General features: G+C 43.4%; 2 protein-coding genes across 2 annotated transcripts; both read left to right on the forward strand.

Moving 5' to 3' along the window:
• Positions 1 to 653: 653 nt before the first annotated feature.
• LOC106813302 (aconitate hydratase, mitochondrial-like) lies at positions 654 to 14,452 on the forward strand (the record flags this gene model as incomplete). Its single annotated transcript, XM_014817406.1, is given in 17 exon segments — positions 654 to 725; positions 1,877 to 1,996; positions 2,504 to 2,596; positions 2,907 to 2,976; positions 3,349 to 3,437; positions 4,092 to 4,242; positions 4,800 to 4,996; positions 5,578 to 5,683; positions 6,011 to 6,168; positions 7,847 to 7,982; positions 8,412 to 8,564; positions 10,901 to 11,055; positions 11,308 to 11,405; positions 11,648 to 11,741; positions 12,530 to 12,662; positions 12,912 to 13,033; positions 13,639 to 14,452. Coding segments are annotated over 17 exon segments (2,082 nt in total), but the record flags the coding sequence as incomplete, so codon positions are not given.
• Positions 14,453 to 15,664: 1,212 nt separating this feature from the next.
• Positions 15,665 to 19,414, forward strand: LOC106813295. The gene is made up of 6 exons (XM_014817399.1): positions 15,665 to 16,062; positions 16,245 to 16,371; positions 16,809 to 17,003; positions 17,520 to 18,459; positions 18,754 to 18,853; positions 19,181 to 19,414. The coding sequence occupies exons 1-6, from the start codon at positions 15,949 to 15,951 to the stop codon at positions 19,412 to 19,414; spliced, it is 1,710 nt and encodes a 569-aa protein (XP_014672885.1). The 5' UTR covers positions 15,665 to 15,948.
• Positions 19,415 to 21,027: the final 1,613 nt, after the last annotated feature.

Genomic DNA, 21,027 nt, shown 5'->3' on the forward strand with positions numbered 1-21,027 from the left:
ATAACTCAAGAACCGTTTGACCCACATGTTTCAAATTGAATACAGTTGTTACTCCTATGGGAGAGATTTGAACTTCCTAGTTTGGAGCACGCCAGTCGACCTACTTTTGAGCCACGCCCACTTTTGGCAGAAATTAAAATGGTCATCTAAATTCATTCGATTTTGTTAAATTTTAGTATGTGAATGTGTAAGGCTAGCCCCAAAACAGTTGTTACTCCTATGGGAGAGATGAAAATCTGAAAGTCTGAAATCTTGACGAGAGATGGCGCTACGCCTAAATGATCGCCATTTTGGTTTTCGAATATCGCGCAAATAAAAACTAAAATATTCCAGTCAAATTACTGTAACGAAGAATCTAAAACACAATATTACACGTATATATAGGTATGATTGTAGAGTTGTTGACCAGTTAGATGAAATAAACGTAATAGGACGTTTTATTTTCGCATCAAAACTTATGCATATATCATTATCAGGAGTATATAATTGGAGATATGCTATATAATGGGAGTCCTCCCATATATATACTCTTGCTTTATATATCCCCCCTCCCTCATCTATCACACCAAGGTGAGCTACAGTGTCATTGACACTTTTATTTTTAATTGCTTGCGTGAAGTACTTACGGAATGTATATATGCTTCACATTTCAGGATGTAGTACGAGGGGAAAGCTACTTGAGACTGAGACCAGACAGAGTTGCTATGCAAGATGCTACAGCGCAGGTACTTACTTCTACCCAGGCACAGTCGCTATTCCAGGGTTCGTAGCGGGTCTTCCAAAGTCTTATAAGTACTTATTTTGCCGAAAATAAAATAAGGGCCCTTATTAGTACTTATTTTTGGTGAAATCTTAGAAAAGTACTTAATAGTCCTTATTTTTTGCCAAAGGACCATTTTTCAACATTGTTTTATAAACTGTTCTTGACTTAGAGTAAGAATTGTTGTATATATAATACGGAATAATTAAATCTGCTGTGCAGTTGTGTATATAAATATTATTAGTGTACTTTACTAGTCGGTGATCTATCAGAAATCGCATAAAAAAAATTTATTTTGGCCTCCAGAAAGGGTCTTATAAGTCGATCTTATTTCAACATGTGTCTTACTACTATGAACTCGGTACTCGCATAAATGAGGAGTAAAGATTGATGCTCAGTCAGTGTATTAAAAGCTCTATTCATATTATTTCTAACTTTCAACAGTGTTCACATGTATTTTAAAATGATTTCGTAGAATTTCCCAGTTGATAATATCTGACAATGAGGAAGCTTGTATGGTGTGCTCAATTGAAATTCTACTTGAAATTCAAATATGCTTTTGTGTGGAGTGGAAGGACTGGTGACAGTTTGGTTGCGATATATGTTATAAATAAATATGTATCTATTATATAAAGTTGTTCAGCTGAATTAGTCTGTACTCACATAACTAGAGAACTCCGCAGCCTAGAGGAAAACTAAATATATTTTCAGAATCAGCACATCTGGGGGTTGTGGCTGAAACAAAAATTTAAATATTGCTGAATAGAATATTTATCAATTTTTAACTTTTTAACTATTTTAAATTTTTGTTTCAGCCAGAACCACCTCCCAGATGTGCTGATTCTGATAATATCTTTACTTTTCCTCTAGGCTGCGGAGTTATCTAGTTATGCGAGTACGGACTAATTCGGCTGAACAACTTTATATATATAAATACAATATGGTATCGCCGGGTATCCCGCTAATATATATGTGTCATATTCATTGCCGGAATATCATGTGTGCCTTAGCCGTGTTTCCTTATGTCATAGCCTCATAGGAGATCAACATTTTAGACGTGGTGCAGCACATTAGTGCCTTTGAGATGGTGTTACACAGTACAGTATTTTTCTGCAGATGGCCATGCTGCAGTTCATCAGTAGTGGACTGAAGAAAGTAGCCGTGCCTTCCACTATTCACTGTGATCATCTGATTGAGGCCCAGCTGGGGGGAGACAAAGATCTGACTAGAGCTAAGGTGAGATTCAGGGACCCGTTTATCTCAGAAACAAAGTTAGTCTTAACATTAGTCTTAACATGAGCTTTTTCTCATAGACTGTTGACAGAAACACGGTTAAGTTACGAGTTTCTCACACGCAGCGTACGCAGGTCCGGACTATGAGGAAATGTCAATCTTAAGGTTAATGTTAAGACAAATTTTGTTTCTGACAACGGGCTCCAGATACGTAAATTACGTAAAGTTTCCATTAATGCATCAATGTGTTTGGCTTAGAACATCCATATAGAGTTGTCTAAATGTTTGAGAGCATGTAATATCGTGTATGCAGCAGCTGCCATGAGTATATATACAGCAGGATAAAAATACTAGTTCATGGAGCTGCGACAGAATAAAATTTTAATTGGACGTATTTGTATTACGTTTATTACGTTAAATTTGTGTAACATGAATGAAAATGATTTAAGGAAAATTGTTATATATGTCTTTAATACATAAAATCTCTGACATGCAAATTCGTGATTTAAGGATGTGAATAAAGAGGTGTACAACTTCCTAGCTACAGCAGGCTCCAAATATGGAGTAGGATTTTGGAAACCAGGCAGTGGAATCATACACCAGGTAACATTAGCTTTAGGTATCGTGTAACTTCAGCTTATCAGTATGGAAGCGCTCTTTATGTGTGGTTGATGTTGATGATTAGCAAATACCGTATATATACTCGCGTAATAATCGCCAATTTTGGCCTCATATTTCAACCCTGTATTTGCTCTGCGGTTTATAAGTGCGCCATACCGTGAGGGGAAATATACTAGGCGCAATACTTGGTTACCCGATTCAAATTGAGGTGCGGCTTATAGCGCCCGCGGTTATTACGCGATCATATACGGTAAGTGACTATAGAGATGACTTCTAGATGATGTATTTCTAGATCATCCTGGAAAATTATGCCTACCCAGGACTTCTAATCATCGGAACTGATAGTCACACACCAAATGGGGGTATGCATAGCATTACATTAATTATTGTCTCTCAAAGATTAATTTCCAGATAGATAAGAAATCTATTTACAATACTAAGTCAAAAAATAATCATGGCTGGCTGTGTAACCTCAGAGTGGCCTGCAATCGTAACGTTCTGAATACGCAGTCTAGTGTATGTAATGTAGTCTGACGTACTAGCTGGTACTACCTACCTATCTACCGTAGACCCTATTTTGCCACGGGCAGATAAGTGGCTGTCAATGTAGAATCCCATTCAGTAGAAGTTGGTGTGACATATGTTATAGAATACAATCTGGCCGCACTCGATTACGTCTGTCTGAGACGTAGCTACTACAGACTGTGAACACGATCTATTTGTGTCTTGCGCAGGTGGATTGGGTGGTCTGTGTATAGGCGTGGGTGGAGCCGACGCAGTCGACGTGATGGCGGATATTCCGTGGGAACTGAAATGCCCGAAGGTGCGTAGCGGCCTTCGTCGTCACGCGATCATAGTGATGGCGTCGCACATACGTGAACTGCTTTGCTCTCACATGAGTCGTTCGTGAAATTGATGCAAAACTTTAATGAAAAATAAAGAAAAACTTAATAATAAAATAAAAAAATAACATAAAATAAATTATTAAAAATAATAGTCAAAACTTTCGAAATAAGGACTTGCTTGGTTTTCACACTTATTTCAAAGACTGCTCTGACATGAGTCATTCATGAAATTGATGCAGTCTTTGAAATAAGTGTGAAAACCCAGCAAGGCCTTATTTCGAAAGTTTTGATTTCTATTATCTAATCAACAGTAAAATCTATGAAAATGAGTCAGTTTTGCTTAAAAGTTACCAGTCTCAGACTGGAGGATAGGCTGCTATTTCCAACACTGGTCCAGAATGTGAAAAAGATTAGCGGGTCTTGACAGACCCAAATCGTCTGAGACGTTTTTATAGCAGTAATGCATGTGATTATCAATGGATTCTTTTCTATAAATGCGCAAGTGTAAGAATGTATGAGTGTTTACTTTCTAAACAATTTTACCGTATTTCACTCAAAATGCTTTTGTGTCAATGGTACAGCTTCGCCACACATAGCCGAGTGACAGTAATAGCATGTGACAATATTTGCAGGTGATAGGAGTGAAGCTGACCGGTACTATCAGTGGCTGGACGTCACCCAAGGACATCATCCTCAAGGTCGCCGGCATTCTCACCGTGAAGGGAGGAACCGGAGCCATCGTGGAATACTTCGGACCCGGCGTAGACTCGATCTCCTGCACAGGTATGCTGGTGGGAAGGCCACGCCTCGCGTATCAATCGATATCGCGTGTATCGATATCGATCGAACTTCATTCGAACGTCTTGACGTGGGCGAGGTTCGTCAGAAAATACGATCACTCTCGTCCCAATTCCCATCCGGCTTTTGTGCCAATAAAGCTCGGCGACGGGCTGTGCAGAAAAAGTACCCTTCGGTTTGTTTCAGACCAAATACACAGCATTCTGCTCACAGTGTGTGTGTGCGTGTGCGTGTGCGTGTGCGTGTGCATGTGCATGTGTGCGTGCGTGTACGATTCATAGTGTGTGCGATGAGGCCGTGCAGAGTTGCTGCTGTGCTGGTGCCAGTTCTCACCTCAATGCGTTTCGACACATCCCATATAATTGCTACCATAGAGGTGGCACCATTTTGCAGACATCGAAAATTAAAAAAAAAAAAACTAATATATATATATAATAAATATATAATATATATTTATTTATTTTGAATATATGCTATTGATATTTATCTATTTATTTTCATACGTAAATATTTATATGAGAAATTGTTCTGTTGTCGGGCAGGCATGGGTACGATCTGCAACATGGGAGCGGAGATCGGAGCGACGACGTCCGTGTTTCCGTTCAACCACCGCATGCACAGCTACCTGGCGGCGACCGGTCGCTCGGATGTCGCGCAGGCCGCCGACGACAACAAGGACCTTCTGCAATCCGACGACGGAGCGCAGTACGACCAGGTCATCGAGATCGACCTGAGCACGGTAACGAGCTTTACCTGGCAGGTAGCCGGTGCAGGTGTGCGGCTATAGCCAGTGCAGGTGTACGGAAATCGGTTGTTTTCCACAGGGGCGGAGGGCGTTGTTGGAAACATGGAAAGGTCGATGAAATCGCGACTTTTAAAAAGTCATAACCTTTAGAGTGAAATGTCTTGCAACAGTTGCGACGTTTTAGACTTGCGATATTCGTAACTGTGTGTCATGTTCCTGATAATGGTCCCTAGGTGTTAGCATCAGATACATCTTCTTCTCGGCGCCGTTGTCGCAATAATTATAGTACTAATGTTATAGTCTTAGCTGTATATTTTACTATGTGTTGTAATAGTACTTATCCTTATCAGTGAGCTATGACATTTCTCACTCCATGGATGCAAACGGCTTTATGAATCATTTTGGTGATGTTATGACCACACTGAGTGTGTCATAAGCATGTCGTGTAGTCTGGTTTAAATTCAGTGAGTGGATGAGCATGTACACGTGCTTTTAATACGTAGGCATAACATGTGTGCATGTACTCGTAATGTATTGAAGCATAACATGATACATGTGTGTACTTGTCTTTGAAGCTGGAGCCCCATGTCAATGGTCCGTTCACGCCCGACCTTGCTCACCCCATCTCCAGCCTCGGCGCAACAGCAGTCAAGCAAGGCTGGCCGACTGAGATTAAAGTTGGTAGGTTGGCTGTTGCTAGTGATTATTAGAATTTCTGTAAGATGCTTTACTATCTATGTGTTAAGAAATTGCTCTTAATCCTTGCAGTCATCGATTTTATCCTGGCGTGATTAGATCTTTTATTTTGGAACGCTCACGATCTCATTATTGTATTGCCGAAATGTTCTCGGGCGTCTGCAGAATGGCAGCTTCTGTGAAGATGCAATTATCGACATCTACACACACGCACGTGTCGACATGTTCCGTGCATTGCTCTCGTGTACTAGGTAGGTGACGTGTGTCACTGTCGACCAGGGCGCTGTACTGTCGTGGTTTGTGTGCGTGCAGGTTTGATCGGCAGCTGCACGAACAGTAGCTACGAGGACATGACGCGCGCGGCGGCCATCGCCAAGCAGGCGATGAGTCACGGCATCAAGGCGAAGAGCTTGTTCACGATCACGCCCGGCTCGGAGCAGATCCGAGCGACCATCGAGAGAGACGGCATCGTGAGTGACGCGGTCACTGCGACGCGCTGGCTAAGTGCTGGTGACGCACGCGCGTTTGCAGTCCGGTAGCCTATAGCTCTCGAAATTGTAATGTTTGTGCGTTTTTGAAAAACAAGCACGGAATTTGGCACATAGAAGTTGACATAACAGTATACAGAAATTCTAGTTCATCCGATGTCATGTCCATCTAAGTCTAATAGAATGCATAAGCAAGGTAAAAAGCTACTTCCACCAGATAGCGGTACCGGCCACCAATAGTGCTGTTGATGTGTCTGTAGAAGAAGATAATTTAGCATAGCCATGTGTATATGTCAAATTTCATGCTTGTTTCCGGAAATTGCACAAATGCACTAAGCTACCAGACTAATATACTCCCTGACGCGGCCAGACATTGCGAGGAATCCACCACACGTTAATGGCGGGCCAACAGTCATTGCCCGAGTATTCAAGATGTTCTGTTTAGCTCATCTGACATAGTCAGATGCAGCTTGTAGAATCGCTTGATCGTCCGTCTTCCGCTCCGTCCTGTCCGTCCGTCAACAGTTGGGCACAATCTTAACCGCTCGACGTACGGTCACGATATTCGGCACATCGGGGGGATCGTCAAAACGAGTTGGGATGTCGAAGCTGGGGGTCAAAGGTCAAAGGTCAAGAGGTGTAAAAGAAGGGGGAACATTCACTCCTTAACTTAAGGTATAGGGAGGAAATGCAGAATTGCGGCACAAATCTAAACGGCTCGACCTAGGCTCGTGATAGTCGGTGTATAGCATCATGTAGGAAAAGCCATCACTGTGCCGAAATTGGAGGTCACAGCACGTCAAAGGTCAATGGGCACAGGGCAGATTTTAGACATTTTCTGAGGACATGGTCTGACGGAGCGATTGAAAAACTTTTTTGTTTCAGCGGTGACCTAGCATTTTATGGCTTTATTGAAAGGACCATGAAATGTCCCTTCTGCTGACATGCGAAGAGTAAGTGTCGGATTAACCTTTTGACCCTCAAGAGGAGGGTTAAACTTGGATTGTTGACTGTCTGTTTAGAAAGAATTTGACTGCCGCGGTTTGCTAGTAGAATCTATACATGCCTGGATGTATGAGGCTACAATGTCACAGTGAAATTTCAAAAGCTAAATTTGGCTTAAAGAAGGTGTATGTTCCTTAAATGTATAATTTCTATGTCATTCTGTACTGTCAGTATGTTACATGTAACGTATGCCACTGCCAGTGGCTGCTGCCAGTGCATGTTGTTGGTGCAGTTTTTGCCTGCGTTAATTGGTTACAGGTAGCAGCTCTCTATTGCCAATTTCGCAGCCTGTAGGCTTGCGTAGGTAAATGGATGAGTGCTTACTATTCTGTCTTGCAAATAGTTGTTTGCTACTATGTACGATGAGGGCTTCCATCTTTAATCTGAAGACACTTAAACGTACGCGCCATCTTCGTGCAACTTTCATAAACGATCCCAACAAAACATTCCTTTGAGAATGTTCCTGATACCATCCCTGTGCATTCCACTGTTTCGGGCGTGTATGTGAACACATTTGGGACTAACAGGATTTACTAGAATCCCACCACTCCACCACAGAGTCAACCGCAGTAGACGTTAGATGAGCGCTGTCGCTCCGCGGCACTTGTTTATTTCTACTGCCTAATGTCTTATTTCCTGTCTATGGGTGCATTAGGCTAAGACCTTGGGTGACTTTGGAGGCATGGTGCTGGCTAATGCTTGTGGTCCCTGCATCGGACAGTGGGATAGGCAGGATGTCAAGAAAGGGGAGAAGAACACTATTGTGACATCCTACAATCGTAACTTCGTGGGTTAGTCAAAATATTTCCACTTGACAGTCGCACTGGTCCTAAAGGAAAATCGTAGTAGACGTAAACCTCGAACCTCAGCATTTACGAACAAAAATTTAGTGTCGTGACTGCTCGCATTCAGCTAATATGCCGATTATGGTATATATTGTGCTAGTAACATGTATAATGTTTTATAAAAAAAATAAGTAATGTTGATTCATCCAGTTTCTTACATCTGCATTCATATGTCAAATGCAAATGTGTGTATATACATATACATAATTATATAACCACTATGTAAGTGTAATATATAGTATAACTCTGATATACCAATATTATATAAAATATTTATTATACATATCGTCACATTGCGTGTATATATATACATATACATATATATATATATATGATAAGATTACTGAGGGTGTGTGTGGATGGGTGCGTCTACAGGTCGTAACGACGCTAACCCGGCAACGCACGCGTTCGTCACGTCGCCGGAGCTCGTCACGGCCCTCGTCATCGCCGGCGACCTTTGCTTCAACCCTGAGAAGGACGAGCTGACCGGCAGCGACGGACAGAGAGAAGCACGTCCTCTCAGAAGCGGTTGAAGCCAAAGGTCGCCGGCAGCCAGATGGACGTGTCCAGGCCGGGTTGGGGCCACGAGGTCTCGATGCCGGGCGACGTGGCCGCCAGAACCACGACGGCGCCGAGCGAGCTGCCGCGGTGCTGCCTCGAGAGACACGACGTCCCGACGTCACGCCCATTCAGCACACAACACCACTCAAAATCGGCGAATTCATAATATGAATTATGGATATTAGTAGTGGGAGAGACGATATATGATATACACGCGCAAGTCGGTTGACGAATATAATAAAAGTTTATAATAGTATGATTCAATAATACTAAATACACCAGACAAGTTAGTTAGTTAATATAATAGTATGATATATACAACATTCGGCATGACAAGAATGCAAGTAATGAGGAAACTGGGAAAGACAACATACATATGATAGAAACAATGGATCACATAATTAGCTTGAGCACCAAATTACCATAATCGCAAACTAATGCAGGAGCTGGAATGCGAGCACGACACAGAGAATCTGTGTATATGTCGTCTAACGATGCTACGCAGCTGTGGCGGTCAAATCTGAGTTCGAGGTACCGCCGCTACGGCAGCTCTACTCGAGATATTTTCCTGCTGCTAACCCATCGACTGTCATAAGTCGAAGATTAGTACAACCCAGACCGCCCCCCAACTTTGGTACTACTCGTAATCCGTATCGTAGTTCGTGTGCTTGTCCCGTTAGTGTGTGTGTTGCCATTCGTCAATGATCGTGGGATGCTGTGGCTGTCGTCTCTGCTCGCTGGTTGCGCTGTTGACATGCGCCAGCCCACTGTCCGACTGCCAACCACTCAAGGCATAGCCAGACCACCTCGCAAAGACCAAGCGTCTAGGCCAATGGCACCATGTACACAATAGTAGAAAATCATTGACTCCGTCCATAAAATGTAAACAATGCGCGAAGCGACAGCCTCATAACCGGTCTACCTCCGTGCTGACTCTGGTGGCCGTGCTTGTCCGCAGTATTCTATAAATTTCCTTGTAGTCCCAAATGTCACATAGCACGCCGGAAACAGTGAATCCCACGAGCAATAATTCAGCGAAAACACTGCAAAGGAATTTATCTATAAAGGTCACGACAATCCCGACTAATCGGCAGACTAAAGATAAACCCTCATTCACATTCTGACGGGCAAAAGCTATCAAGACCGAAATAAGGCACTCATCATACTACCGCAAGCTACACTGCAAAGCAAGAAGCGTTACCTGTCGTAACCAATTAACGCAGCAAAAAACTGCCACCAACACAGGGCACGCACGGCAGCCACTCACGATACACAGTAACATACTGGACAGTACGAATACAACAAATATACGAAACAACATACACGTCAACCAAAACTGAAATTCAGCCGTCGTGACAGACCGATACACCAGGCATATATTGCTAAGCGAAACCGCAGTCAAAGTCTGTCGTAAACAGACAGTCAAAAATCCAAGTTAACCCTCCTGGAACAAAAAACCACACACTCTCCAGCAGCAGGAAAGATCATCCCTTGCAATAAAGGCCATAAAAATCAGTCACCGCAAGACAAAAATTCAACGCCCCGGCAACCATCCTTCAAAATTCTAAAATCTCCTTCCCATACCTACCTCACCCCAATCCACTAGGGATGCTTTCCCCGTGTGCTGCTTCCTGTCTCTAGTGCTGCACATCGTTACTACACGGCGGTAGCGCTATCGGTACCATCTGTGCGTGTATGTGGCCTTGTCCGCTCGGTAAGGTATGGTGTGTGACTGCTGTCCAACCCGTCATCCCCATACTTGAGTGTAGATGCATTCGTGAACCCGCCCCTCTCACACCTCACCTGTGCCGTCGTGTGTTTGTCTCTATGATGCCCTGTTCTCGACTACTCGCTAGCTCGACCTGATCTCTCGCTCCTCTCGCTCGATAGATGCCAAATCACCACGTCACTGGAGGCAAGATGTCCCAACTTACACGACGATGTGTTTTGTCCATGTTGACTGTCGTTGGTGCTTGTCCGTGCTGCGGTGTCACGGCACTGTAGCTGTCCGGCGTGCGCGTGTCCTTCCGGCGCGTGTTGCAGGGTTGTGCTTGTCCGGTTAGGGCACGTTGGACTTCGTGCTTGTCCGTGTGCGTGTGTGCTTGTCCGTGTGCGTGTGTGCTTGTCCATGTGCGTGTGTGAGCTTGTGTGTTATATATGTACAGCATTGTATAGGAAAGTCCAAGGTTGAAGATTAATGATCATGATAAAATGAATGAATTCCTTCTTTTCTATCTGTTTGTGAGTTATGTATATATATATATATATATATAATCAACTTCTTTATTCTGTGGCATTTGCAGGATTCGATCCAGGTCAGGATACGTACCAGGCACCACCAGGGGACGGCAGCAGTCTGTCAGTCGACGTTGATCCAAAAAGCCAAAGACTTCAGTTGTTAGCTCCATTTAAAAAGTTTGACGGAAAGGACCTTACTGACATGCCGATACTCATAAAGGTATCGCTTGTCACATCCAAAGAATGTTATTTTCCGTAGCCACCTAGTAAGATGCTCTAATATCACCCATTATCACACAGTAAGATCACCTAGTATGCTTAGTTCATTGGAGATGGAACAAATAAACACTCATTCAGTAGTTTTTGTTTACACCAGGCTGTGTTTCATTGTGTGTTATGTTGACATTTCGTAATTCCCGAACGAAATCGCACGTCGCTACATTTTAGGTGAGCTTTGAAATGTTTGTTTCAGGCGAAAGGTAAATGCACTACGGATCACATCAGTGCAGCTGGGCCTTGGCTGAAGTACAGAGGTCATCTGGACAACATCTCCAACAACTGCCTTATTGGGTTAGCCGCATGAAGTATTTCTATTCTATTGCACACTTATTTGCTTTAAATTGCTTTCTTAATTAAGCAAACAACGATTTGCAGAAAAATAATACAAATTTTAAAAATAAAATAAAGAATTAAATTTTCGGATGTTGCCTGTGTAAAGCTAGGTTTCTTGAATGATATATAGGCAGTTGGAGTTGCATTTAATCCATTAGATATGTAAATAATTAACAAATGATTTTTGAATTCCTGTGCAGTGCTATCAATATTGAGAATGAAGAAGCAAACAAGGTGAAGAACCAGCTGACAGGACAGTGGGGAGCTGTGCCTGAGACCGCGAGACATTATAAGGTGAGTGTGCCAGCGTACACTGGCAGCATCCTCTGAAAAATATCCTACACTTGGAAGAATGTCATATAAGATCAATTCAACAAACTTTTTCTATTCCGTTCCTTTTTGTCTATCTGTTTGTGAGTTATGTGATTGACATATGACATTATATCAATGATAAGAAGTAAGTAGAGCAAGTGATCACGCATTTTAACATTTGTGTTGCCTTCTTGGTGGTAATCAATGGTGGGGAAATATAGACAAGACGTATTCGTATCAGTTGTAAAATAGTATATATCATTCCATATGAAATAGTTTATTTCTAGCAATAATTGCCCAGTGCTATGAGATGTAGATTGGAGGATATTAACATTTTGGAGTTTGTCTAGCTTTCTACAGTCTTTGTATAATGGCACCCTTGTCACCCTGAATTGTCTCGCTTGCAATCAGCGAAAACCTCGTGACTGCTAATGTATTTATGTGAGATTATTGTCTTCATAAATACTACAACATGTTTTGATAATCTTTCTAAAATTGAGAATTGTATGAACACTACAGCCATGTGTTACACTTGGCTTTACGTTACACAGTGTTGAGGGAACACGTGAAAAAATAAATACCAAGAGTAATGACAAGACCTGCGTGTTCTCACCTGCAGTCATGTCGCACCTGCCAAACTGGATGCGCTACAATCACGCAATTATTATTTATCACACTCGTATTACATTCATATAATTTTAATAAGCATTTTAAGTGTAATATTCAAGTCGAATATTAGAAGCGTTGCTCAATTATATGAACATGTTTAGGCGGAGAACGTGATGTGGTGTGTGATCGGTGATGAGAACTACGGTGAGGGAAGCAGCAGGGAGCATGCCGCACTCGAGCCTCGCCACCTCGGGGGCCGTGCCATCATCGTGAAAAGCTTCGCCCGAATTCACGGTAGGTGCATCCCTCATCTGTGCCCATCTGGCATAAGCTGTGGCTCTGCGGCGTTTTTGTGACAGTGGGGAAATCGTAGTGGTTTTCTACGTGTCACAATTATGGAAAATTTTCTCGCGATTCATTCGCATTGTATACTTTCCACCAACGATCTAAATAATTAGATTATGCCCGTACGTAAAAAATTGTTGCTCTCACGAGAATCATGATGGAGCACTATATTTAATAAAAAAATTGCTTACCTTTCAGAGACAAATTTGAAGAAGCAAGGCATGCTTCCACTGACCTTTAACAATGCAGCAGACTATGACAAGGCGCAGCCCTCTGACAGGGTCTCTCTGCTCGGCCTGAATGATCTTACTACCGGAAAGGTTTGTATGTTTGAGAATGTTTTTTTGAATTGTTTAACACTATTCTGCCCTAGTATATGTAGGACATTTCTCACACAATATGTGTTCGTGCAATAGCTGTTCGTGACCGTATCACAATGGCTTTTTGGCTGGAGCTCCAGGTGGCATCTTGTATTTTCTACAGTAAATATTTTTTTTATTAGGATGGTTCCGTGTAACTGCCAGTTAAAAAAAATGTCTGCAAATTAGATTTTTACAATACTGTTGATTTGTTAGTTAAAAGGTAATTATGAGTGTCATAAGTTGTATTAACTTTGAAAACACTGTAGATCCGATATATAACACGGAATCGCTTATAATGCTGTCAAAGAGGTTACCCCAATTAACTAGGAACTATAGTTAACACCTCTTTTTTCTGTTTACCAAAAGAATATTTTAAAATTCAAGGAGCTTTTAAGGAGTTGGCTCAAATTCAAGACAATTTACATGCCCTTGATGGCCCTGTCTAATTACAATATAAGAATCCGTTACAATGCAGACTCGCTTATACCGCGGTCTAAAATTTCGTACCCTCTACATTACGTATGTATGTAAAGGTAATTGCTTGATATTTCTCGTTACTTCAGCCTCTCACGGCCGTGTTGAAGCATGCTGATGGCAGCGAAGATAGCATTCAGCTCAACCACTCCTTCAACGACCACCAGATTGGTTGGTTCCGTGCTGGCAGTGCCCTCAATCGCATGGCCGAGGTCAAGAAATAAGCAAGCATCCATTCATCGACAGCAGGATTGTTCTCCTCTCGTTATGAACTTGTCTAAAGACGGATTAGTTTTGCCTCGGTTTGTTAGTTGCCTTGTGTTTAGTGTTGGGGCAAGTTTGACCAACAAATAGTTGTGAGGGGGGTCGTGCCTTTTCCTGTGGTGGCGAGTCGCGTTGTATTTCGGGTAACTGCACTCTGGGGTTTTCACTCAGCGAAGTGTTGGCGGGATTCTTTGAAATTTGCTGTCTGTATTCATAATCAGAAGTTCATCTTACGGTAACTGGGTATCATTAGCAAGTGGCAAACATGAAACCTATGCTTCTGCCTTACTGCACATTTCCTGCACTTGCACATATCAAACTGTATTAGTTTCAGTAGGCGATAAAGATAGCGTATGGATAACATAATAATTTAAGAGGAAAACTAGGTTTCTGTAATGCTCTGGTAATGCAGTACGGGATCGATCATAAATGAATGTTAGTTTTCTGTAGATAAGCAGCATAGTTGAATATAATTTCAGAAGGTGCTGTGTCCTCACATTCAGTTGTCTAACTTGTACTGTAAAATTTTACAAGTAAATTTTTTGCATGATGTACAGTAGATATATATTCATGCAGCTTGTATGTGTATGGTTTAAACGACCACTTGTTTTCTGTTGATATTAAACTATATAGATATACTACTCTGTTTCAGTGTGCATTGCTGTTATGGCGATTTTCTGTAACTCAAATCTGGAAAGACACCTGCTACTCATAGACACACTAGTTTACCAGTCTCGGCCACGCCTGTACTAATTTCTGACACGGCATATCAATTAAGAGAAGCAATATGGCAATAAAATATTGAAGGTGAAGACACGCGGCAGTGACAACGACCAACCTTAACGTCAGCTGACAAAACCCTCCATTGGTGTTGCAGTGACAGCGACTCGTGTCAAAGTCCGTCTGTGCGATTATTTTTTCTACCGTACCCCTCCCCCAACATCAGCACCACCCACATCCCAGGCTGCCCCTCCCCCAACATCAGCACCACCCACATCCCAGGCTGCCCCTCCCCCAACATCAACACCACCCACATCCCAGTCAACTTGGACAGGACCCCCGATCCAGTCGGGGACCGCTCCTCCATCCTGGAACCAACCAGCATCACCTGTTGACAATATGGACATCCTCTGTGAAATGGGATTCGCAGACAGGTAGTGCCAATAGTGTTAGGAGGGTTCTTTACTGGGCGGTCCCCATACCACATACCACATCGATGATGATTATGTAGCGTATGATCAAACCTATGTTGTCATCCTCCAGACAGGCTCTGGTGACACACAGTACACATTTATCTCCAAGGCAATTACTAGATTAGCAATTAAGACTGTGGCAGCTATCTACTATCTTGCTATTCAACTGCCTACACGTGCAGCATGATGGGTGATGCATTAAGAAAGTGGAAAATGTGTAAATCTCCAAAGCCCATGCCCTGTAAGAATGTGCCCTGCAATACTCAATTTAGTGGTAATTCTTACATAAACGTAGAAGGAATTGGTAAACAAATAGACGCAACTCGATTATAGTTTGATTTTGGCAGCTTGGTCCACGATAGTGTGTCTGTTGTGTAATGTAAGACTTTCATTTTTGCAGGCAGTTGAATAAACTACTGCTTGAAAAGCACAACAATGACCTCACCCTTGTCATTGGAGAGCTGCTCCAAATGAACAACAATGACTGGTTTTGTGATCGGCACTAAGCATCGATAACTGGACGTGATGAAACCGGTAGTAATTTTAATTTTATTGGTGGTTACCAATTGGTATTACCAATTACCAATGGTTTATTGACTTTATTCATAGATCTTGTGTTTATGTGTCAAATGCCGCGTCGACTTATAGAAACGGAAATTACCGAAGAATGCCGATAATATCCGACCACTGGGTCGTGGTGCAACGCGGCGCTGCTATAGCGTCGTATTTTTATTGACAAACATTGTTGGCCTTGAGGTCGAGAAACGTCGTCAGCTGTTAATATGCAACTTACAAGCCGTGTTTATGTGTTTCTGTGACTAATTTCTGCCGATCTGTGCTCATATTTTTACTTGCGATAGTCTAGAGTTAGTTTGAATATACTTGTTTTACTAAACTCTGCCACTGGTACTGTGGAGTGTGGTGGACTGTGGTAGCGTTGAAATGTCTGTACCTGGCAAAGGAACACTCGACCATATTGAATCATCCGATGGCGATGGCGATGGTAGTGAAAATCCACAGCATCCACCGGAGTGGTTTACAAATTACATGGCGCAGGTACGTTCTCACTGTCACCACCTCTTACTTGTTTTCTACCTAGCTCTAGAATAGTTTTCTACCCTGAAACGCAGGCAAGTAATACATGGTTAGATTTCAGAATAGATTTTATTAATAATATTATTATTTATTTATTGGTGTGTTATCCTAGAATCACTGTCTTTACTTTGTACTACTACTAGTTCAAGAGGGATTTGAAATCCGAAATTGAAGACTTCATCACGAAGGTGGTAACCGAGGCAGTGAAATGCTCCCCTTCAAGAGGCGTGGACACGGATGGGAAAATCAAGAACCCTGAAACTGATACAGGTATCCTGAGCGTGTTCCTTAAAATCATGCAGTCAGGGTGTCATTTAAAATGTAGATGTCCTCCTCCGATGCAGGGAACAAGTGATCATACAATGTTATGTCACAAAGATGTAGTGGTTCCACTGTCGTAATCTGTGGATTCAAACCTTGTCCAGTTGTAAAGACCTGGCTCTTAGATTAGTGTCGTGATTATGACTCCCCCATGGCTCAGATGCCTACATGAAATTGCAGTACTTACCATCTCTAGGAATGGAAATGTAGAAAACCACTAAGGACTGTCAGTGCCCGTAAAAAGGTCGGGTTGGCATAATGCTCAATAACTAACTAGTGAATGAGACCTCAATTTCCTGTTAACACATCAAGTTATTTGATAGATTACGAGACTGAAAACTGGTAATATCCAAGTAGCAACACAATATAGTATCTTAACTCTGAAGTTTCAGGAGACAGTGTTACATTAGGAAGATCTCAGGAAGGGCACGAGGAAACACGAGACACATCTGACAGTCGTGAGTGGGACTGTGACAGCGAGTTCAGCAGTGAAGATAATGATTTTATTGTTGTCAAGCTTCCTCCATGCTTTGATGTCCCCTCTGCTGCTAACAAGACACACCACCAATCCAATGCTACTGGTGGGTACCCGTAAAAAGTATCATTCATAACAACAAGTGGTCTCCATTATAGTTTTTTGTTCGAACAAGATTCGTATTTTTCATTGGTATGTAGGTTTACCTTTTTCCACTTGTAACCCAGTACAGTGAGCGTCGCAGTAATCGCTTCTACAACAAGATAGAAAGGACCGTGTGTCAACCACAACTTGTTCAATGATGTATTTATTGTATAAAAACAGTAAGGTAAACGAGCTTTTTGAATGATTTTTTTTAAGGCTCATAGGGTCTATGTCCCCCAGGATACTGCCAGAACGTACCCTGGTAACTATCTGATATGGTTAGGGTTAGGGAGTAGGTGTAGGCGACTCCCTAGACTCGTTAGTGGAGTAGGCGAGGTACGGTCCGGCATATTAGATAGTACCAGGGTACGTTCCGGTATACCGGATCGTACCCAGGGTACGTTCCGGCAGTACCCTGGGGGACATAGACCCTCTCAGCATCAGTAAGGTGAACGAGCTTTTCGAATGATTTTACTAGGTGGTGTATCGAAGGGAGACGGTGTGAACAGCATGGTAACTGAAGACCCGAACATAAGAACGACGGTCGATAGCTCGCCCGCCGAAGAAAAACAAACGCGTAACGAACAGCGGGAAGCATCCTTCGGCGACGATGGCGATGCCGACGCGTCGGTCGAAAACGACAAGTCTGCAACTAAGGAGGCGCCGTCGGCGGAGAGCGGGCGCGACGAGAGCTGCGGCGCCGCGGGAACGGCTTCCACTGAGAGCGGCGGCGGATGGTTCGCGGCTCCCGCGGGATTAGAAGTGCTGATCGAGTTCAAGAACGACTTCCCATCGGCGACGACGATGACGTCCGAGGTCGTCACGAAGGTGAGCAACGTCGCGCGGATGTCCGCGGCGAGGCAGAAGAAGAGGAGGCACGCGCCGAGCTTCCGAGCCCCAGAGTTCGTCGCCACCGACGACGATCTCGTCGAGGTGAGCACGAGGGAGGAGCAGCAGCGGCGCGCGGAGGACGAGTCGGAGCACGCGGAGGACGAGTCGGAGCGCGCGCCGCCAAGCGACGACGAGGACGGGCTCGACGACGCACGGCGGGAGGCGGAGCGTCTGGCAGAGCAGGGGCGTGTGGCGGAGCAGGAGCATCTGGCATGGCTGTTAAGGTTGCATCGTCACGAGTTTGTCGTCTCGCGCGACGGCCTGGTGGCCGACCGGGTGACCGAGTGGGCCGAGGAGCCCGCGAACGCCAAGCACCGAAAGTTTGTCGTCTCCGTCGACGGGATGGTCGTCTCCCTGCCTGACGTCGAGGAGGTACGAAGCGATGGCGGCGAGGCAAAGAGCATGGGAGGAGACGAGGAAGAGGAAGCAGGGGAGATGGACGGGGATGCTTCGGAGGCCGGCAGCTCTCAGGGAAATGCCAACGGCAACAACACCCACTCTGAAAGTAACGATCACACCTATTCCAGGTGAGGCGACGTCAGTTCTCCTAGTCGTATTGAAATCCGTCGTGTTCTGTTAGCAACGCGCGTATTTTCTGCATCGCAAAGTGTGGATAATGGCTAGGGTGCTAATGGAAACGCATTTCTTAAATGAAATGCATCTTAGCTAACCACAATTCCATATTTATTGTTACAATGAAATTGCATTTCATTTAGTTTAAACAATTTGTCGTATAAATCTCAAGGATGTCTCATGTTCATACGATTTCATTCTGCTTATGTTGCGAAAAGGTAAATTGTGCTTTCGTGTTATTTTTATAGCAGTCACAGTCACACATGGAGTGGGATCAACCAGCTTGGCGACTATTGTTATACTGCTTGGAACTCTGTGTTCGGAAATGAAAACAAATGCAAATCCAAGGTATTAGAACAGCGTGAAATATGTTGAGGTACATGGAGCAACGATTACTGATACTTAAAATTTATCAGATATTGATTCAGTGTTCAGACTTCTCTGGTTATAATCAAATATGTACAATTTTGTATGAATTCGTGAACTTGTGTGGAGTCTATGAGTGTATTACCGTCAACTTCATTTGACATCATCTGATATCTCAGGTTATTGGTTGCTAAACGATGTTTAGAATAAATAGTTTGGAATGTTAATTAAGACTTCTTATTAGACTTCTTGAATCTACTTTTGATTGTTTTATTGGTGTTTACTTATTTACGTTATTTTTTCATTTAGTGTCATAGGCACCAACAGAACACAGGCCAAAATCAGATGCGTTTTTCCCGGAAACCTCCAGCACCACCAACATGGACACCGCCCGCATCCCAAGCTGCCCCTCCCCCAACATCAGCACCACCAACATCAGGACCACCCACATCCCAGGCTGCCCCTCCCCCAACATCAGCACCACCCACATCCCAGGCTGCCCCTCCCCCAACATCAGCACCACCCACATCCCAGGAATTATGATAATTTGGAGACATGGGCAGACCTAAATCATTTCAATTACTGCAGGGGCGTGTACAGGGGGGGGAGGGGTCCAGGGGGTCCGGACCCCCTCCCTGCTCGCGCAGAAAACGCATCTGAGGGGGTCTAATTTCAAAAAAGACCCTTCCCCAGACCCCCCCTTCGCGTGACCATCCCACCCCACTCCTCGGTACGGATTTACGCCCCTGGCTGAGGGGCGGTAAAAGAAGGAGGAGGCTGGGCGAGGGACACGGGAGGCAAGGGGAAGGACGCGAGGGGATAAAGTAGGAATTTCGCACCCTACAGGCTAGGGCGCTCTCCTAATTATAAACAGATGTCTACTGATAACAATTTATTACATAAATCTATGCTGAGATACCCCTCTAACCATATTAAGTGCAAATTCATCAGAAAATATAACTCCTCTGGTGAGATATTGCGCATGCGTTAACACAATAACGTAGCCAGATTGTGTACTGACTGGTATATGCAGCCGGGACTTTACATGCAAGGTCATCTTCCTATCAGGTGTACTGTTATGTTATGTTATGTAATGTTATCATAATAAATCTATGCAAGGATAACTCCTCTTCATTTTAAATGCATAATTCTTGAAAAATATTCTTCTTCTGGGGAGATATTGCGCATGCGCGAGCACCGTACGTTTTAGGCGTGCAGTGGGAACTGAAGGGTGGGAGACTGAAGAAAGGCGGCAGGGAAGATAAATGAGGGGCGGTAGAAGAAGGAGCTAGGAGGCTGAGCGAGGGACAAGGGAGGCAAGGAGAAGGAAGCGAGGGGATAGGAAGTAGGAGTAGGAGTAGGAGAAGAAGCTCGAAGTAGGAGCTTTGCACCCTACAGGCTAGGTTGCTCTCCTAATAATAGACACAGTTCTACTGATAACAATTTATTACATAAATCTATGCTGAGATACCCCCTAACAATATTAAGTGCAAATTCATCACAAAATATAACTATGGTGAGATATTGCGCATGCGCTAACACAATTATTATTATATATACGTAGCCAGATTGTGTACTGAGTGGTATATGCAGCGATGACCTTACATGCAAGGTCTTCTTCCTATTGTACTGATGGTACTGATGAGGTGTACTGATGGAATGTTATCATATAAATCTATGCTAGGATAACTCCTCTTCATTTTAAATGCATAATTCTTGAAAAATATCATTCTTCTCGGGAGATATTGCGCATTCGCGAGCACCGTTTCAGGTGTACAGTACGGGCTGAAGAAAACTGCACAGTATGCAAAGTATAGCTTGCTGAGTGAGAGCGAGAGAGAGAGAGAGAGAGAGAGAGAGAACAATTTCTGACACGGCATATCAATTAAGAGAAGCAATATGGCAATAAAATATTGAAGGTGAAGACACGCGGCAGTGACAACGACCAACCTTAACGTCAGCTGACAAAACCCTCCATTGGTGTTGCAGTGACAGCGACTCGTGTCAAAGTCCGTCTGTGCGATTATTTTTTCTACCGTTCAGCGCACGAAGAATGGTTTACAAACGAAATAGCAGCTGCGTTGCGCGCTGTAGTCGGTATCCGTAACATAGATTTTGCAGACAGATAGTATCAGGAGTAGATAATAGGAGTAGAT

This window comes from Priapulus caudatus, unplaced genomic scaffold, assembly GCF_000485595.1.
Source record: "Priapulus caudatus unplaced genomic scaffold, Priapulus_caudatus-5.0.1 Scaffold753, whole genome shotgun sequence".
NCBI lineage: Eukaryota > Metazoa > Priapulida > Priapulimorpha > Priapulimorphida > Priapulidae > Priapulus > Priapulus caudatus.

Coding starts and splice junctions, on each gene's coding strand:
- LOC106813295 (XM_014817399.1), top strand. CDS start 15,949: ATGTCTGTACCTGGCAAAGGAACACTCGACCATATTGAATCATCCGAT. Junction 18,460..18,753: donor AACGATCACACCTATTCCAG/GTGAGGCGACGT, acceptor TTATTTTTATAG/CAGTCACAGTCACACATGGA. Junction 18,854..19,180: donor AAAACAAATGCAAATCCAAG/GTATTAGAACAG, acceptor TTTTTCATTTAG/TGTCATAGGCACCAACAGAA.